General features: G+C 44.4%; 1 protein-coding gene across 7 annotated transcripts in view; it reads right to left on the reverse strand.

The window, feature by feature from the left end:
- Positions 1-17,801, reverse strand: part of RAPGEF4 (Rap guanine nucleotide exchange factor 4) — a 173,078-nt gene that overhangs the window by 41,216 nt on the left and 114,061 nt on the right. For 6 of the 7 annotated variants that reach the window (XR_008327103.1, XM_053359436.1, XM_053359405.1 and 3 more), the window contains 6 exons: positions 11,563-11,647; positions 10,604-10,664; positions 9,002-9,078; positions 7,452-7,598; positions 5,053-5,171; positions 1,969-2,057 (listed from right to left, as the gene is read on the reverse strand). Coding sequence is in view for 6 of the 7 variants with exons in the window: in XM_053359436.1 (XP_053215411.1) it covers positions 1,969-2,057; positions 5,053-5,171; positions 7,452-7,598; positions 9,002-9,078; positions 10,604-10,664; positions 11,563-11,647 (578 nt within the window). In the remaining variant the exon portion in view is untranslated. The remainder of the gene's footprint in view (positions 1-1,968; positions 2,058-5,052; positions 5,172-7,451; positions 7,599-9,001; positions 9,079-10,603; positions 10,665-11,562; positions 11,648-17,801) is intronic. The other variant, XM_053359411.1, reaches the window with a different exon arrangement.

Consider the following 17,801-nt stretch of genomic DNA (forward strand, 5'->3'; position numbering starts at 1 on the left):
AATATCATGGGACTTATATCTGAATAGACATATATAAAATTGCACTGTAAATTACAGTAACTTGTCTTGGATCCTAAGAACTGCAAGGATCATTCTGCTTGCAAAATGGGGTTTTCCTGTCTGCTCCCTTTTATCTGCACACAACAATTGTTTCCAAAAAACTTTCTTCCTTTTGCCTTTTTAAGGGCAACACAAGAAGATGCCAGGCAGTTTTTTGAAATATTTAGCCACCAGCTTTGCTGTTGCTATGCCATGGGTTGCTTGTAAGTATTTTACAGAGCTCTAGCTAAAGATCATAGAATCATAGAATCATAGAGTTGGAAGAGACCACAAGGGCCATCGAGTCCAACCCCCTGCCAAGCAGGAAACACCATCAGAGCACTCCTGACATATGGTTGTCAAGCCTCTGCTTAAAGACCTCCAAAGAAGGAGACTCCACCACACTCCTTGGCAGCAAATTCCACTGTCGAACAGCTCTTACTGTCAGGAAGTTCTTCCTAATGTTTAGGTGGAATCTTCTTTCTTGTAGTTTGGATCCATTGCTCCGTGTCCGCTTCTCTGGAGCAGCAGAAAACAACCTTTCTCCCTCCTCTATGTGACATCCTTTTATATATTTGAACATGGCTATCATATCACCCCTTAGCCTCCTCTTCTCCAGGCTAAACATGCCCAGCTCCCTTAGCCGTTCCTCATAAGGCATCGTTTCCAGGCCTTTGACCATTTTGGTTGCCCTCCTCTGGACACGTTCCAGTTTGTCAGTGTCCTTCTTGAACTGTGGTGCCCAGAACTGGACACAGTACTCCAGGTGAGGTCTGACCAGAGCAGAATACAGTGGCACTATTACTTCCCTTGATCTAGATGCTATACTCCTATTGATGCAGCCCAGAATTGCATTGGCTTTTTTAGCTGCCACGTCACACTGTTGACTCTGACTAGGAGCTGGGAGAAGAGGGCACAGGAATTAGGGGAATTAAACACAGAAACAAGGTCCAGGGAGTGGATTGTGGAAGTAGAGGCTCGTGAGACAGATGGATGGAGGAAGCAGAAGCAAATTAAGGGTGACAGGGAAGAAAGTGGCAAGGAAATGAGGAACTTAGAAATAGGAGGAAGAGCTATATGTATTAAGCAAGGAGGCTTGTATGTTGTTAGCAGAAAGTTAGGGGACAAGCAAAAGAACCTGGGATGATTGGATGTATGGACTAGATATATGAAGGAGCCATATATAGTTCCAGTGTTTGGGAGTGACTTTCATATGTTTTTAACCAATCAGTCAAATCTTTCATGGAAAAAAATGACTCATTTTAATCCTGGATATTTTCCCTGAAATCAACTGGCTCAGATCAAATTTATGTGGTCCCCCAATGGCCTCTAACGCAAAAGGAAATGTATTTCAGTGGAAAGTGTACAAAAAATGATGGCTGTTTGCCAGGGCATTGTTTTCACTGCTACTATGCAAACAAACAGCTTAAAAACAAAACAAAAACAAATTCAAAGTAACGCAAAAGGTGGGGGGGGATCAGTGATTGCAGATGTTTGTGATCTGACAAGCAAAGAAAGAAACGTTGTGGTTCAAATTTCTAGTTGCCTGCTAACAAATGGAATACTGCCCCAAGATATTTTGGAAAAGGGCTGTTTCAAAATACTTTTCAAAAGTGAAGTTGTACTGGAAGGTTTTGGAAAATAAAACAAAATGTCCCTAAGAGAAGCTGCAAACCTGATGCTAGCCCTCCCTTACTTTTTAGGGCACCACCGAAAGGTTGTTTCAAGGTTGTAGCTCTTTCTAACACACACTGAATGCAACAGCGACACTCAGTACAAAAGCAAGACTGAGCTGCACTCTCGGCCAAAGAATCTGGGTGCTTAAGCCCCAGTTTAAATTGAATGACTGAAGTTGGAAATGTCAGATTGCAGCATTCACTTCTTACGTTGATCTACAGCTGCACCAACATCTTTATTTAAACATTCTACCTGTTCCTTCGCTTAACGCTGATTCGAGGCGCATTGTTTCGAGGAAGTGTTCTAGAATTTTCTCGGGCGTTCCTGACATCACAATATACCTGAGTAAAGGAAGAAAAGAAACATTGACCTATAAAACCACTCTGAGCTTGTTGAAAAGAGAAGGTGAATACGAGTGTAACAAAGCACACACGCACACACGCGCACACACACACACACACGTGTGTGTGTGTGTGTGTGTGTGTGTGTGTGTATAAAGCTTTAGCATAGGAAAGATACCCAGTGTAGAATATCTTTACATCTTGATTGATTTTAGCATACGTTTTGCAATATGCCATGCTTGCAATATGACCTGTTTTAGTAGCTTAAATTTGAGGGAAAGGGCCAGAAAAAAAGACAAGTGAGTTGTTTCTACAGGAGAGGGGAACAGAACAGCCAGCAGAGCAGTGGAAATATGGGACGCAATAGTGACACCCAAAAGCAAGCACCTGCCACTAGACTAGCTGGGGCTAGTAGGGTGGAAAGCAAGGAGCCCCACATTAGATGGAGGTGGAGCCAATGACAGACAGAGCTAACTCATTCTAGCTCTGTCCTCATCTTCCTCTTTCTACAAGAGGCAACAATGAGACTAAGGAGGAGGAGGAGGAGGAGGAGGAGGAGGAGGAGGAGGAAGCTGGCAGTCTGTGCTGCCCCTTGGATGGGCAGCATGTTAAGGCAGGTAGTTGGTTGAGGGGCAGATTGAGGCTGGTGGGCTGGTGACCCATTTGTTCTCAATAAGCCAGTCTCCCTCCACATGACAGTCTACAACAGTCAAGAAGAGAGCCAAAGCATGGTCAATATGGCCGCTGGGTCAGTTGGGGTGGGAAACAGGCACATTTAGGAACAGGGCCAGCTCCTTTGCTCTCTGGACTTAAAAGCAAGATGGCCGCCATCTCACTTTGCCTCATAGTCAAGTCTTAGCCTTGATCAGAATGAAGTTCCTTGTGATGGGATCCAAGCCATGACGTTTGCTTGAGATGCTTCATGTGTGGTCATCATCCTACGTTAGGCATTTGTAAGCGTGTTTGATTTCTTTCTCTCTCTTTTCAGCCCAATGCTCTGCGATGGCCAATGGCAACAGCTAAGATGTGATCCCAAAAGGGAGGAGGGGTGGGTCATGTATGGAGTTGCCTCTTGCTGTTGTCACGTTTGAATTATGAGGGGAAAGGTCCTTAGGAAATCTGTACCTTCTCCCCAAACTGAGCCAGCTGGCTCGTATCCTCAAGTAGCCCTCGAAAAACGGTAGCTAAGGCAGCCATCATGAAAGAAGCTAACAGGCCCCATTTGTCACTTCTCTGAGCATCAAACTATTGAGGTTCACTGAAAAATAGGAACTTATCTATTAAGCTTTCCTATTTCCTTCCGCAGTAAATGGGTTTCTTTTAGTGAACCTCTTGGTTCTTCTTACAACTTTGCATCATTTTACCGCGCTCAAGTATAGGGGGAAATCTAGGAAACTTCCCCCCTAAAAAAAAAGAAAAAAGCTCCTGCTGAGAAATAAGTAGTGGAGCTGAGCTCCTGGGAGCTTCACCTCACTTTGAGGACTGGCCATCATACGGTTCTTTTACCTGCCAGCCCTTTGGGAAGAGCTGCATTGATGTCCCAAGAATGCAAACCCCTTGTTAAGCCAAGTGCACAGAGAGATACTTGCAGAGATACTAACTGTGTGTCTTGGGGAGTGAAGCAGAGAAAGAGAGAGAGAGAGAGCTTGCTGTACTTTCAATATGAAAGTGGAAACGAAATTGTGGAAGTGGCTTGCGGTGCCTGGAGACTAGTTGGCAGCAGAACTCTGCAAGAGATCAGTCGGCAAAGAGAAGATGTGTTTGCCCTTAAAGGGAGAGGGGCATAGGGAGTGCTTCGCAGTGGGCTCTGCTAGCAACATCCCTTTGAACACTGCAAGAGAGATGAAGCATTGAGGAACATGGAACAGACCCAAATTGCATCTCAGGTCATTCGTTCCCAATTCTTAATTAAGCCTTTTCCAACCTTTGCCATTTCCCAAATGAAAGAAGCCAGTTCTGGACACTAATGCCTTATGTATTGGGAACAATTATCCCAGGGACATGAAAGCTGCTTATGATTACTCACAGGCATTTATAGGGACTACTATATGCCAGGCATTGTATAGGGAACTGTAGTGATGTGTCCCAAAATGAGAGCCAGTGTGGTGTAGGGGTTAAGAGTGGTGAACTCGTAATCTGGTGAACTGGGTTCGCTTCCCCACTCCTCCATATGCAGCTGCTGGGTGACCTTGGGCTAGTCACACTTCTCTGAAGTCTCTCAGCCCCACTCACCTCACAGAGTGTTTGTTGTGGGGGAGGAAGGGAAAGGAGAATGTTAGCCGCTTTGAGACTCCTGAAGGGGAGTGATAAAGCGGGATATCAAATCCAAACTCCTTCTTCTTCCCTATTTTCCAGGGACAGTCCCAGATTTACAGAAGCGGTCCTGGTTTCTGATTTGATCCTGGAATGTTCTGCTTTTCCTTAGGACATTCCTATTTTCATTGGAGAAATGTTGGAGGGTATGGAGTTATGCAACCCCTAAGCCAAGGGGAGATAAGTACCTATGCAACCTTTAGAAGACCTCTGAAGGCAGTCCTTCAGTACATCCTAAATTCCTACCCTGCAGGAGTTGGGCCAAACAACTTGATGCATGGTGACTAAAGAGATAGATGTGCACTTTAGGAATTGGAAATAAAAATAATAAATTATGTTTTCTTAATAGCAAAACGAATGAGGTTTTAAAAGCGTTTTTATCAGTAATTACTCTGCTCAGTAATAACATTCCTTATGGTCTGTGAACAGATTTTGCACGTGGGGACTATTTACAGCAAGACCTGCCTAGAGTTGATTTTTGACAGCTAAAGGGCCACAGCTAATGCGTTTGCAAGTTGATATATGTTATGCGCTGCAGGGCATGTGACCAGCTGGTGATATCTTTTCAAATGCGACATAATGCACTCTTTTCAAAGGCAGGAAGAAAAGACTATTGGCTAAATAAAACCATTTGGAAGCGTTAATCATAGTCTTGCATCAACACTGGGGAATTAAATCATACTTGTGCTGAGGAGGCTGCGAGTTTCCTTGATTAGGAGCCCTGTTTCCTGCTGGGATCTTCTCGAGTACCAAGACATCTTGGTCATGTTCCTTAAGTCTGACTGTGTTTGCTTCGACATCCTGAAAGATGATTTTTAATCATTAACACGCCAGATAGAAACAACTTGGTAAAAAGCCGTGCTGCAAATGAAAATTAAAAGGCCATTGATATATGGTTTTATACTCCTTGAAAAAGTATGGGACCCCATCCCAGGAAAGACAGCTGTCCTTTAGTGTTATTGGCACCTGTGGGGCAAGCTGTATGGAACTTGCAACTAACTTAAGGTCCATGTATTTCCAGCACGACTGAAGTCAGTGTGGTGTAATGACCGCTCCCCGCATAAAACGGGGGGCGCCCTTTGCGTGGACGTGCACAGCCCCTAGATCTGGAGCGGCTCCATCAGCATAGGCTTGGCTTTGCCTTCCCTCAGGAGGGATACCTGGAGGTCTCCACCTACCTCAGTCAGTTGTCCAATCCCACCTGGGGGAAGCGTTGCCAAGGAGACCAGGCCAGGTAGGGGAGGGACTACCTGCCCACACAATAGAGGGAGGATCTTACCTGGGAATCCTCACTTGGCTCCAGAGCTTCTCCCACCCTACCCACCCTCAGTTAATGTCTTATTTTGCAGGTTAACTTTTCTTCACAGGTTTTGCAGGTTAACTTTTCTTCACAGGTATGCGGGCACTGCTACGTCAAGGTCACTGTTAAAGGGCCGGAAAGGAATTCCCCTGCATTGGCAGGTTTTGCCTTTCCCGTAGCAAAATGTCACAACTTTGGCGGTATTAGGCCTTGGGCGGAATCCTTTAGTCTATATTCCTCTTTGCAGCAGCGATACCAGGGTTCCCCGTTAAAGGGGTTTTTCTGAGGGGAGGCTTTGACCGTACGCCGAGAGGTCGTCATTGCTCTCCCCTGCGGCGGCGGCGTAACAGGGGCGGCTATCTCTGCTTGAACATATGTTCTCCAGAGCTGGCCCATCCCCCCACACACACATACTGGATAGCCCTGATGTTCTCTAGGTCCCCGGCTGGGGACTGGGGAGAGATAACGCCCAATGCCTGAGCCAAGGTCTACCCACATCTGAAATATAATAGAGTTGTGGCCTATTTAATCCCATAGCATGTCTTGAGTCGTTATTCCACATGACGGGGGGGGCGCCTGGGATCTGGGGGACTCCACCTGTCCACGCAATGGTTAAGAGTGTTGGATTATGACCTCGGAGACCAGGGTTCAAATCCCCACTCAGCCATCAAGCTCATTGGGGTGACATTGGGTCAGTCACAATCTGTCAGCCTAGCCTCCCTCACAGAGTTGCTCTGAGGATTAAATGAGGAGGGGGGAAACCATGTATGCCACCTTGAGCTCTCTGGAGAAAAAGGCGGGATATAAATTCAATAAACAAACGAACTTCTCTTGGGTCATCAGGACTGTAGATCACAACATTGTGTTCAGTTAGGTCGAGATTTAACCAACCTAAGGTGCTTTCTCTACTTCCTTTATCTATCCATGAATCTTCCTGCATTACAGCGGAAGTGCTAAACACATTCTTTTTATCCAGGCTCTATAGAAAATTAATCCTTTTCCCCAGATGTCTTTTTTGTGGTTCAAAGGGAAGGCTTCGCCTTAGGTTCCTTACAATACTTCAACTAAATCCTTTTTACCCCAGTACAAAACTGGATTCAGATTCCTTACTAATGCTTAAACAATTATGAGTAGTACTATTAGCACTATACTACTATCACGATGGGACACAGGTGGCGCTGTGGGTTAAACCACAGAGAATAGGACTTGCCGATCAGAAGGTTGGCGGTTCGAATCCCCGTGACGGGGTGAGCTCCCATTGCTCAGTCCCTGCTCCTGCCAACCTAGTAGTTCGAAAGCACGTCAAAATGCAAGTAGATAAATAGGTACCACTCCAGCGGGAAGGTAAACAGCGTTTCAGTGCGCTGCTCTGGTTCGCCAGAAGCGGCTTTGTCATGCTGGCCACATGACCCGGAAGCTGTACGCCGGCTCCCTTGGCCAGTAAAGCGAGATGAGAGCAGCAACCCCAGAGTCGGTCACGACTGGACCTAATGGTCAGGGATCCCTTTACCTTTACTATCATGACCACTACTACTACTACTAGTAAGATTGACAGCCTATTCCAGTCATAATCATTCTCTCCACAGCCGCAGAGACTACAACACTCTCTTGCACCACTGTTTTTACACCAGCAATGGTGCAACAGCTGCCAACGATGGCTTACGTCTGTGCACAGATGAGCGAAGGAACCTCGGGCATGCGGAGACCTGAAGGGAGAGTTGCGAAACGTTCACAAGAGCTCTAGAGCAAGCTCTTAAAAGTTGGACAAACTCTTAACTTACCCGTAGTATCCTATTAAAGTCTTCCTTGTCGACTCTCAAGAAGTGGCAGTTATCTTCTCGCAGAACAATGGAAGCAGCTCTAGGAGCATCGTTCACTAATGCTAGCTTGCCAAAATCATCGCCTTCATGTAGGGTACATACCACGCCCTAAAAACAACAACAACAAGAAAAGAAACGCATTCACACAGAGAAACCGTAATTGGGGAGTTTGTCCCATTGATGCTTCATGTGCAAACACAGGATTTCTAAGCCAAATACTGTAACAAATGTATCTGGCAGGAACAGCCAAAATAACGATGAGAAGACAATACATGGCAGCTGGTTATTACTAATGCTACAGAAAGGCAAGGGCAAAGAAAGAATGGGGTTTGTTCTCTGAAATTTGTTTCAGAGACAGACAGACTTCTGGCTCTGCTAATGGTGGCAACTTTCTTTTTATTTTTTTTATAAAGTCAATTTTTTTTAATCAAGTTTGTTGAACAATAGACTGCCAGTTTCTGATATGTATTCTTGCCTGCTATCAGACTGCACTGTTAAGTCCCATTTGTTATAATGACAAGAGGAGTTTTTAATTGTATCTAGTTTTTCCTTAACACCAAAGAAAATATTGGGCTTATTTTATTAAAAAATCTCTTATGCCATTTTTTCCCTTAAATATGTCATCAGAGTGGCTCACAGCATGCAAATAGTAACATAAATTGCAGCATAACTTCAGGTTTAAAAGGAACCACAGTTGTTTGGGCTGGACGGATAAAGCTGCATTATGCTGACAAGAGACAATTGGGCCCTCTAAATCCAGATCCATCTGTTCTGGCTACTAGGAATGGGGAATTCACTCACAGCCTTTTCTAGCTGTTGGGTAAATCCGTTCTCGGGGTTCCCACAGAATAAGGGAGGGCGCAGAGATGCACAGGGAAAGAACAGCGAGGAGAAGTTATGCTGGCTAAGCTGACATCCTTGTGCTAGTGGATCTACCGTATTTTTCCATGTATAAGATGCCCCTGTGTCCCTCTTTTGGGGGACTCCAAATTGAGAAAATGGGGGGGGGGGGAGAGATTGCCCAGACTTGTTGAGCTTTTTTGGGGGGGAGCAAAAAAACAAAAATCACTCACCTGCAGGACCACCACAGCCAATCACCCGCACATCGACAAAGCCACCAATCGTCTGCACGCTCAACAAAAGCAACCACCAATCACCCACAAAAACACTGCTGACAATCTCCTGCTTGCGGCAGCCACCAATTGCCCATCCCAACTCTCCACTATCCATGTATGAGACAACCCCCAATTTTTAGCATAATTTTTTTAATGAAATAACCTCGTCTTATACACAGAAAAATACGGTATTTGGCTGGATACTGCCCATTGCTCCCACAGTAGAAAACAAACATTTTCACAACACACATATGACTGCACGCGCACATTCTCTTACACATACAAGCTGTGATAATTTTAGGCACATCCAAAGGACAACCATTTTATGCCGGCGTTCCATTCCGGGCATCACCTGTACATGAAATATGAGAAATACTAAGAAACTTAAAACAGTACCTTGCCATAAATGACTACATTGACTGATCCTTTCAGAATAATGTACCAAGAAGTTCCTTCTTCTCCCTGATTAAATACTGCAGAAGAGAGAGAGAGAATAATGTAAAGTGGCCACGGAGGAGAGGCAGTAATGAGATTTATTTACTGAGAAAAGAAGAACATTCAACACCTTAAAAGCACAACAGGGGGGTGGAATCCACAGAAGATTGAAGTACTGGAGTTCTGAGGTGGTAGAATGCAAAGCACAAACAAGATACAGTCATACCTCGGGTTACAGCTGCTTCAGGTTGCGTTTTTTCGGGTTACACACCCGCCAAAACCCGCAAGTACCAGAATGGGTTACTTTCGGGTTTCGGAAGTCGCGCATGTGCAGAAGCGCTAAATCACGCTTTGCGCATGCACAGAAGCACCAAATCGCAACCCGCGCATGTGCAGATATGCCGCTGTGGGTTGCAGCATCCCGCATGTATCACGTTCGCAACCCAAGCGTCCACTGTACTACTTCTGACAACAGCTGAGTATTCAATGTTCCAGTATGTAAAAGCTCTCTGGGAGAAGAAAACTAACTAATGTCTGATGTTTTCTTGTGTTCTTAATATTTTGTTGGGAGCTGCCCAGAGTGGCTGGGGCAACCCAGTCAGATGGGTGGCATATAAATATCATCATCATCTTCATCATCATCATCATCACACCAGGAAGTAGGTTCAGCTAGAACCTCTCTCCCTGATTTTCCAAGACTTCTTCCTTGAAAGGACTTTTCTTTTTTGCATGGGGGAGCATTCAAAATCACCCCTCCCATTTGAAGTCTGAAATGGTACGATCCATTCTGCCGCATGTGCAGTCCCAGCTTAACAATGCTATTTCCAAGCAAAATTATTTGGAAGTATGCACTATGAAGATCCCTATGACATACTACCAAATAAATATGGATGGAATAAGCATCCCGTTTTGAAAAGTGGGCATTTCCAATTCACTCTCACAGAGAACAAAAAGGGACTATTGACTCCTTCCCTGTCATTAACAAAGACCCGAGTCCTGTATAAATAAATTCATCCCATACATAATGGGATTTATCCTGGGCTTTTTTTTCAGGGGAACTCAAGAGAAACTCCATTCCAGCACCACTCTGGTGGGCGCCATTGTGCTTTGTAAAAGAATGAGGGAAGCGTTCATGGTGCGTTCTGGCACCTCTTTTTCTAGGAAAAAAACCAGCACTGGATTTTGTCCAAGGTTGAGCATGCAGAAGACAGCTCACGCAACAGATCTTTCCTTACCCTCTTCTCTACAGCCCCTCGTACCCCACCTCCAAAATCTCTCCAGAGGGTTTTGAGGAGATCTGCCAAACTTTGTGGGCTGTGTTAAACAGAACTGCAATGGAAGTGGGGGGGGGGTGGAATTGTCCAGAATCAGGTAAAAGACTCTTGTGCTCAGCCACTCAGGTAACATGGGATACACAACCCAGTACAAATGGCCCAGCAAATTCCTTTTGTGCTGCTTCTTTTTTTGCCCTCAGGTCCTGAGTTTTCAACTGCAGTGCCAAAAGCAATTAGGTCAATACAGTTAGCTCAAGTGTAAACCTGTGGTAAAATTAATTTCACTTACAGACGGTTCCTGCTTTGGGATGTGACTCAAACACTAGAACACCTGCTAGCTCCCGCTTTACCTTGAAGCAAGATAAACAACAAGCATTATAGGTTTTGTTTTTTTTACATCCTTGACTTGTGTAGTTATATATAAACTCATAGGAAGGGTTCAGGAGGGTTCAGAAGGGAACGGGTGCCCAAACAGTCACAGAAAGCAGCGTTGAGCATCTTCGTCAGTGTAAGGTCGCTATTGCATCTGTTGTGGAATGCAAAGAGAGTATGAGAAGTCATGCAGAAAGTACATGACTCTCTAAATAATTTGGTAGGATTTAGCAGAAAGTGGCAGACAGCAGTCTGACATAGTGCTATGGGATCAACATAATCAAACCCAAGAGCATACAAATTCCTTGTATAAATGCAATTATATGGAGGACACCACATGCCCACCCAGTCACTCTTATATATGGCTGGGTTTTGTTTTGTTTTTGAAGTATATTCTGCAACGTGTCATTGCAACAACAAGACAGTAATGGTATATATATACTAGACTGTTCGCACCTAATTCCGCTTTATAAATTGTTCTGCAATCCTTCCCCAAGGGCTATTGCTGTTCGAGCACTCTGGCATTATAGTGCAACAAAACTCATACAACCCCAGAATATTCATGATATATAAAAAGTGCTGGGGTTTCAGCAGGTCATAACGGGACATGAAACGATGGAAAATGAAGTGGTAAGTCTGCCCTGAAACTTATTTTTCAGGTGCAAATAGTATTTAAAGTGTGATTGTGTGTAACTGCCCAGATACCATCATGAGCGCAAATCATCATGAATGTGTAACAAAATGATTGGCTGGGACAGAACTTGTCCTCACAATCCAATACTATGCCCCCTTTGTACCCATATAAGGGAGGCATCGGTCAGCTACAATTCTATTTATTTATTTGCCATTAAGGGTCACAAAATATAAAATGCTCACTGTTGTTGAAAGATGAGACAAAGCTTTAATGTGCAGAAGTTCTTCATATATAATTTCTAGGTCATCAGCAGTTCTCTGGCCAGGCCTATGATAAAGCATACACAAATATTACAAACTGAATAACAACAGAATATCACAAACTAAATTTAAGAGAACTGTTTGGCCATATGAGATCAAGGAGTTTGTTTGTGGTCTTATATTTATGTTCTACCTTTATTTCGTCAAAGAACCCAAGGTGACATGCATGTGGCTGCAGGAAGTCAGCCGTCCAGACACTGATCAGATCCAGCCCTAATCAACTTCTGCAAGATGGCAGCTTTCAGACCATACTACCTGACCATAGTTAACTGATTTAAAAACTAATTGCTTCCATACAAGAGCATTTTGCAGTCTTGCATATTCTTCAAACATATTAATAGTATTCACACATTGCATTCACCAAAGCAAGGCAAAGGGTAAAGGGACGCGGGTGGCGCTGTGGTCTAAACCCGAGCCTCTTGGGCTTGCTGATCGGAAGGTCGGTGGTTCGAATCCACATGACGGGGTGAGCTCCCGTTGCTCTGTCCCAGCTCCTGCCAACCTAGCAGTTCGAAAGCACACCAGTGCAAGTAGATAAATAGGTACTGCTGTGGCGGGAACGGAAACGGCATTTCTGTGTGCTCTGTTTCCGTCACAGTGTTCCGTTGCGCCAGAAGCAGTTTCATCATGCTGGCCACATGACCCGGAAAACTGTCTGTGGACAAACGCCGGCTCCCTCAGCCTGAAAGCGAAATGAGCGCCGCAACCCCATAGTCACCTTTGACTGGACTGAACCGTCCAGGGGTCCTTTACCTGACCTCACCAAAGCATCCCCCAAAATGATCTCTACCTGGAATCAGATAACTCCCACCTCTCCATAGCTAGGGTAAGGAATTTTGGGCTTGCTGCCTTGACGCGGAGAATACCTGTTGCTAAGGAACCACAGCAGGAGAGGACCATTGTGTTATGTCCAGGTTAAGGGCTTCACAGAGGCATCTGATTGGTCACTGTGGAGAAACAGAGTCCTGGACTAGGTAGGTCTTTGGTCTACTCTAGCAAGGTTCCTTTTACATTCTTACAGGGCGCTTTTCTCTCCATCTCTCTATTAACAAAAACTCTGCAAAATGGCTGACTTTGCTTTGAAATGCTTCAAAACTCAAAAGAAATTTTCTCATCGTCCTGGCCAGAAGAGTCACACTAAATAGAGGTGTATTTGCTGCCTGTGTGAAGTTCCCTTCTTTGCAACCGACCGTATAAATAATGTATGAGGGAGGAAGAGAGAGAGGGAGAGAGAGAAAGGTTTGTGGCACTACCCGGCAATCTTTTCACTCAGCAGTTACAGTATTTCATCTTTGCCAAAAAAGAAGTGGGCTGGAATTTCTCATTTAAATAGATGTAGCCCCAGAAAAGGTCATTTGGAATCTAAAGTGACTTTACCTCACAGATCTGTCAAGGAAGCTATTTTTCATCAAGTATGCCTATAACAGAGTTGCTAAACTTTTCTGGAGCCAGAATCTCAAAGCAGGTTTTTTGGGGGTGGCGGTTTCTAATTGGAATGTATTGAATGAAGAGTCGCTTTTAATTTCTGGCCGATGAATACCTTTTCGTGGTAGAAAAGTCTGCAAAAAAGTCAAGATCTCTCAGCTGAACTGCCATGTTTGAAAAGCCCAGTTGACAATGATATCATGACACACAGGAAACTGCATTTTGTGTGTGCATGTGCGAGAGAGAAAGCATTACATTATGAGTGTCTTATGTTAGTCGATATAAAGCAAAAGCTGCTTTAGTATAGCTACAGGGAGATTTTGGTGGGGACGCAGGTGGCGCTGTGGTCTAAACCACTGAGCCTCTTGGGCTTGCCGATCAGAAGGTCGGCAGTTCGAATCCCCGCGACCGGGTGAGCTCCCATTGCTCTGTCCCAGCTCCTGCCAACCTAGCAATTAGAAAGCACACCAGTGCAAGTAGATAGATAGGTACTGCTGTGTTGGGAAGGTAAACAGCGTTTCCATGTGCTCTGGTTTCTGTCATGGTGTCCTGTCGCACCAGAAGTGGTTTAGTCCTGCTGGCCACATGACCCAGAAAGCTGTCTGTGGACAAACGCTGGCTTCCTCAGACTGAAGCGAAATGAGCACAGCAACCCCATAGTCGCCTTTGACTGGACTTGGTTCTACACTATTCTGCCAAATAGCTTGAATCCTATGCACACAGACTTGGAAGTATATACTATAAAAATCAGTGGAATTTTCTTCCAACTAAACATGGCGAGATTGGGTCTGCAAAACGGTTAAAATGCAGGCAAAACATTTACTAACTTGCAGTGGGACATGTTTGAAAAGTAGCACAGAATAACAGCAAAATGAAAAGACATATAAAACTGTATCTCTAGTTGAAATATCTTTTTTGTTATAATTTTCATCGGCAAAACAGACTTTGGTTAGATTTTTCCATTCAAAGGCATGTTTTATTATTCATTCATTTATTACGTTTGCAGTATAACATTAATAAATTCCACCATTAAAAATAAACAATCTACATAAAAGTCATAAAACTGTATAAAAAGCAGATCAGATGGCAGCCAGTTTAAAAACATAGTTAAATTTTAAAACAGAGATTAAACACAACGAAACAGGCAAAAGGAAAAAAAGCGCTGTTTAAATAAAAAGGTTTTTTGCTACCTGCCAGAAACCGAGCAACAAGGAGGCTAAATGAACATCTTTGAAAATGAATTTTCAAAATCTGGATATAGCCACTAAAAAGGCCCTTTCTTGATTTCCCACCAAATCCACATCAGTTGTTGGTTGGACCGAGAAAAGGGCTGCTCTGGAAAGTCATATCTGGTGATAATTACAAATGTGACTGCTACTTGGGCATATTTGAAGATTGGCAGGCTCAAGATCAAAACGCTGACTCTGTTTTCCCCCTTTCCATGTCATCATTACCTTTTAAAAGCAGCACCTCATTAGAAGTTTTTAATTGTATGGATATCATCTTTTTATTATTTGCTGGCAGTATTTCAACAGTGCAGTTGCAAATGTGCTTTTTATTTTATGTGTGAGCGTGCTTGCATTCATTTGGGGTGTTTTTTGATTGGTTTTGGTAATCAGCCACACAGGTATAAGCCCCTAAATTCCCACTGCATTAACAACCTGCTTTTTATCTGGTAGACAGGCCGTTCTGATTCATATATACTTTAAGCTTTCCTTTAACACGAGTGAAAATGTCACACGGTCTGTTGCAGAGGCACCTCAGACTTCTGCTTGTCCAGGTATGGGAAGATATTAAGCGGTGTGGTGCACCAATGATGTAGATTTCTCGGATCCTGCTGTGTGAAGACCTACTTTCTACAGGAAACCTGTTGGGTGAGCTATGTCTTAGTTATACCCAAGATAAAGTAAATGGGAGGTTCCGGGAGAAGCAAACTACACATTAGTGGAAGGGAGAGCTTGGTTGAAATTACATGATCAATAAACACTGTTGGATGCTTGAGTAGTCTATCAAGGTCACAGACACCGAGTTTCTCTGTTGCTGCCGTGTGGACAAGAATGAAAATTGTATCTCGGTATATAAGCACTGCTGTGCCTCACGATGCCTGCTTATCCCTGTTCTTACTGCAAACTTGAATAAACCTCTGTCCAAGAAGAAAAAAGATCAGGGTGAAGAGGACAAAGATCGCAGTCAATATAATTTTATTTAGGGTCTACTATATGCCAGGCATTGTATAGGGAACTGTAGTGATGTGCCCCAAAATGAGAGCCAGTGTGGTGTAGTGGTTAAGAGTGGTGGGCTTGTAATCTGGTGAACTGGGTACACGTCTCTGCTCCTCCACATGCAGCTGCTGGGTGACCTTGGGCTAGTCACACTTCTTTGAAGTCTCTCAGCCCCACTCACCTCACAGAGTGTTTGTTGTGGGCAAGGAAGGGAAAGGGAGATTGTTAGCCGCTTTGAGACTCCTTAGGGTAGTGATAAAGTAGGATATCAAATCCAAACTCTTCTTTGAAAAAAATAATAATATATTTTTTGTTACATTTTCATAACTTTAACTACAGTGGTACCTTGGGTTAAGTATTTAATTCGTTCCGGAGGTCCGTTTTTAACCTGAAATTGTTCTTAACCTGAAGCACCACTTTAGCTAATGGGGCCTCCTGCTGCTGCCGCGCTGCCGGAGCACGATTTCTGTTCTCAAACTGAAGCAAAGTTCTTAACCCGAGGTAATATTTATGGGTTAGTGGAGTCTGTAACCTGAAGCGTATGTAATCTGAAGTGTATATAACCCGAGGTACCACTGTAATTAATTTCAAACTTCAAATATGTTATACATTTCTCTTATAACTTGACTTCCCACCTTCCCTTCCACGCTGTTTTTATATGAACAGAACAGTGGTGACCTGGCTCCCTCATAACCAATTCCTGTGCCACCAATTCCTGTCAGCCAACCAGCTAGATCAGGGGAGGTGTTTGGTGAGTGCAAAAGCACTGCTGCAGCTTCCACCATCCCTGGTGGGCCATGTTTGTGTGCAATACTCTGGGGGCTGAGCCAGCGGTGGAGCAAGCCGACTGGGCGCCTGGGGTGGGGCATGTGGCCTGCGCCCAGGGGTGGGGCCAGCCGCCCGTGGATGCGGGGCCAGCCAGGGCAGGGTGCTCCAAGGGGTCTGCCTGCCTCCTCCCACTCAGCTGCCCTACAGCTGAGGGGGAGGCGGCGAGCGGACCATTTGGGGCAGCATGGAGCCTGTGGGCACCCAAGCCACTGCGTCACTCCCAGGAGAGACGTGTGGCTTGGGCACGCTGCAGGCCCCACAGTAAATGCTGCCTGGCATTTTGTCACTCCCCTCAGTGGTGACACCCGGGTCAACCCGCCCCCACCGCACCCCCCTTCTTCCGCCACTGGGCTGAGCAGGCAGGGGGATGCCCCTGTGGGCCCTGCTAGGGGCTAGTATTTGCCAAAATGTGTTGGATGTGTGGGATGTAAGAATCAGGTGCAGTCAAACTCAACATTGCTAGAGTAGACATGAAGGTTGTCTCAGTCCTCCAGCCGGAACTTCCTGCTTTCCAGGACTGAGACGAAACTTCCTATGTGTAACTTGAGGTGGGCGTGGCCTCTCCTGAAGTAGAAAGAACCAGAAACACAGGCTGGCGACCATCTTGTCTCCATCGACGCCATCTTAACAACAGCACTACTAAGATGCACCCTTGGCTCCAACCCAAGAGAAGAAAAGGGGGGCTTTCTCCCATAAGGAGATAGTCACCACATTTAAACTATGTTATAACCTTTTAAGTCTGCCTTCTGGGAACCTTTGTGTGAACAAATGATTACTTGTGAGTAAACGTTTTATACAGAAGACTGTGTAGTGTCTTATTTTAGGAGGGTTTAAACAGGGAAAATACCAGGAAATATTTACAGAGACTCTAACGAGTCTGAGCAAGCTATCTGCTGTGCGTGTGTTTAAAAAAGGGGAATGTTAACTCTGCTGATTTTGCTGAACTTGTAAAGACAAGTTGGGATAGGATCTCTTAGACAATATATCCTCCCCCGCATCCCTAAACATTCCCACAGGATGCTGATACTGGCCTGCTGTATGTCTTGACCTTAAGGGCTGATAGTGAGAAGGAGGGGAGGAATTTTAATGAGAAAAACGGTGCTGGAAAAAGAGTAAATCTGCTCCCCCCAGTGATCAAAATCGGGCTTTCCCATAACTGCTATGAGTATTTTTAAAGACTGCAAGAGATCTTGTAACATGCCCAGTACGGCACTTGGAAAACTGGGCAAAGTAGCAAGAAAGGATCCATAGCCTCATCACACAGCAACTGCGTATTACAGTTAGCAATTTCCTTGTTAAATACTGGATTTGATTCATCATTTTTAACTGCTTGAATTTGTGCAATCAGCTAGATACAGATTAGTAAATAAAAATTCAATTTAGGTTGTCATTTAAATTTTAAATAAAATTTTAAAAAAATTAAGTCACAGCTTTCAAAAAAAATTCGAGGCGCATAACTATGGATTTCTACTCACAGCTTTGTTGCTTGCACTGAAAAAGAAGCTAATTTTACATTTCTAGCAATGCATGTTTTTAACAAGGAATGTGGCGGGTGGCAGGGAGAGAAACAACCTTACCAATAGCAACAAGAGTCTGCCAGCCCCCCCCCCCTTACAGCTTTCTTTTCTCCCTTCTTTTTTTTAAAAAAACAACAACACTACAGGCTTTCTTTCATCAATTGACAGA

This window comes from Podarcis raffonei, chromosome 1, assembly GCF_027172205.1.
Source record: "Podarcis raffonei isolate rPodRaf1 chromosome 1, rPodRaf1.pri, whole genome shotgun sequence".
Classification (NCBI taxonomy): Eukaryota; Metazoa; Chordata; class Lepidosauria; order Squamata; family Lacertidae; genus Podarcis; species Podarcis raffonei.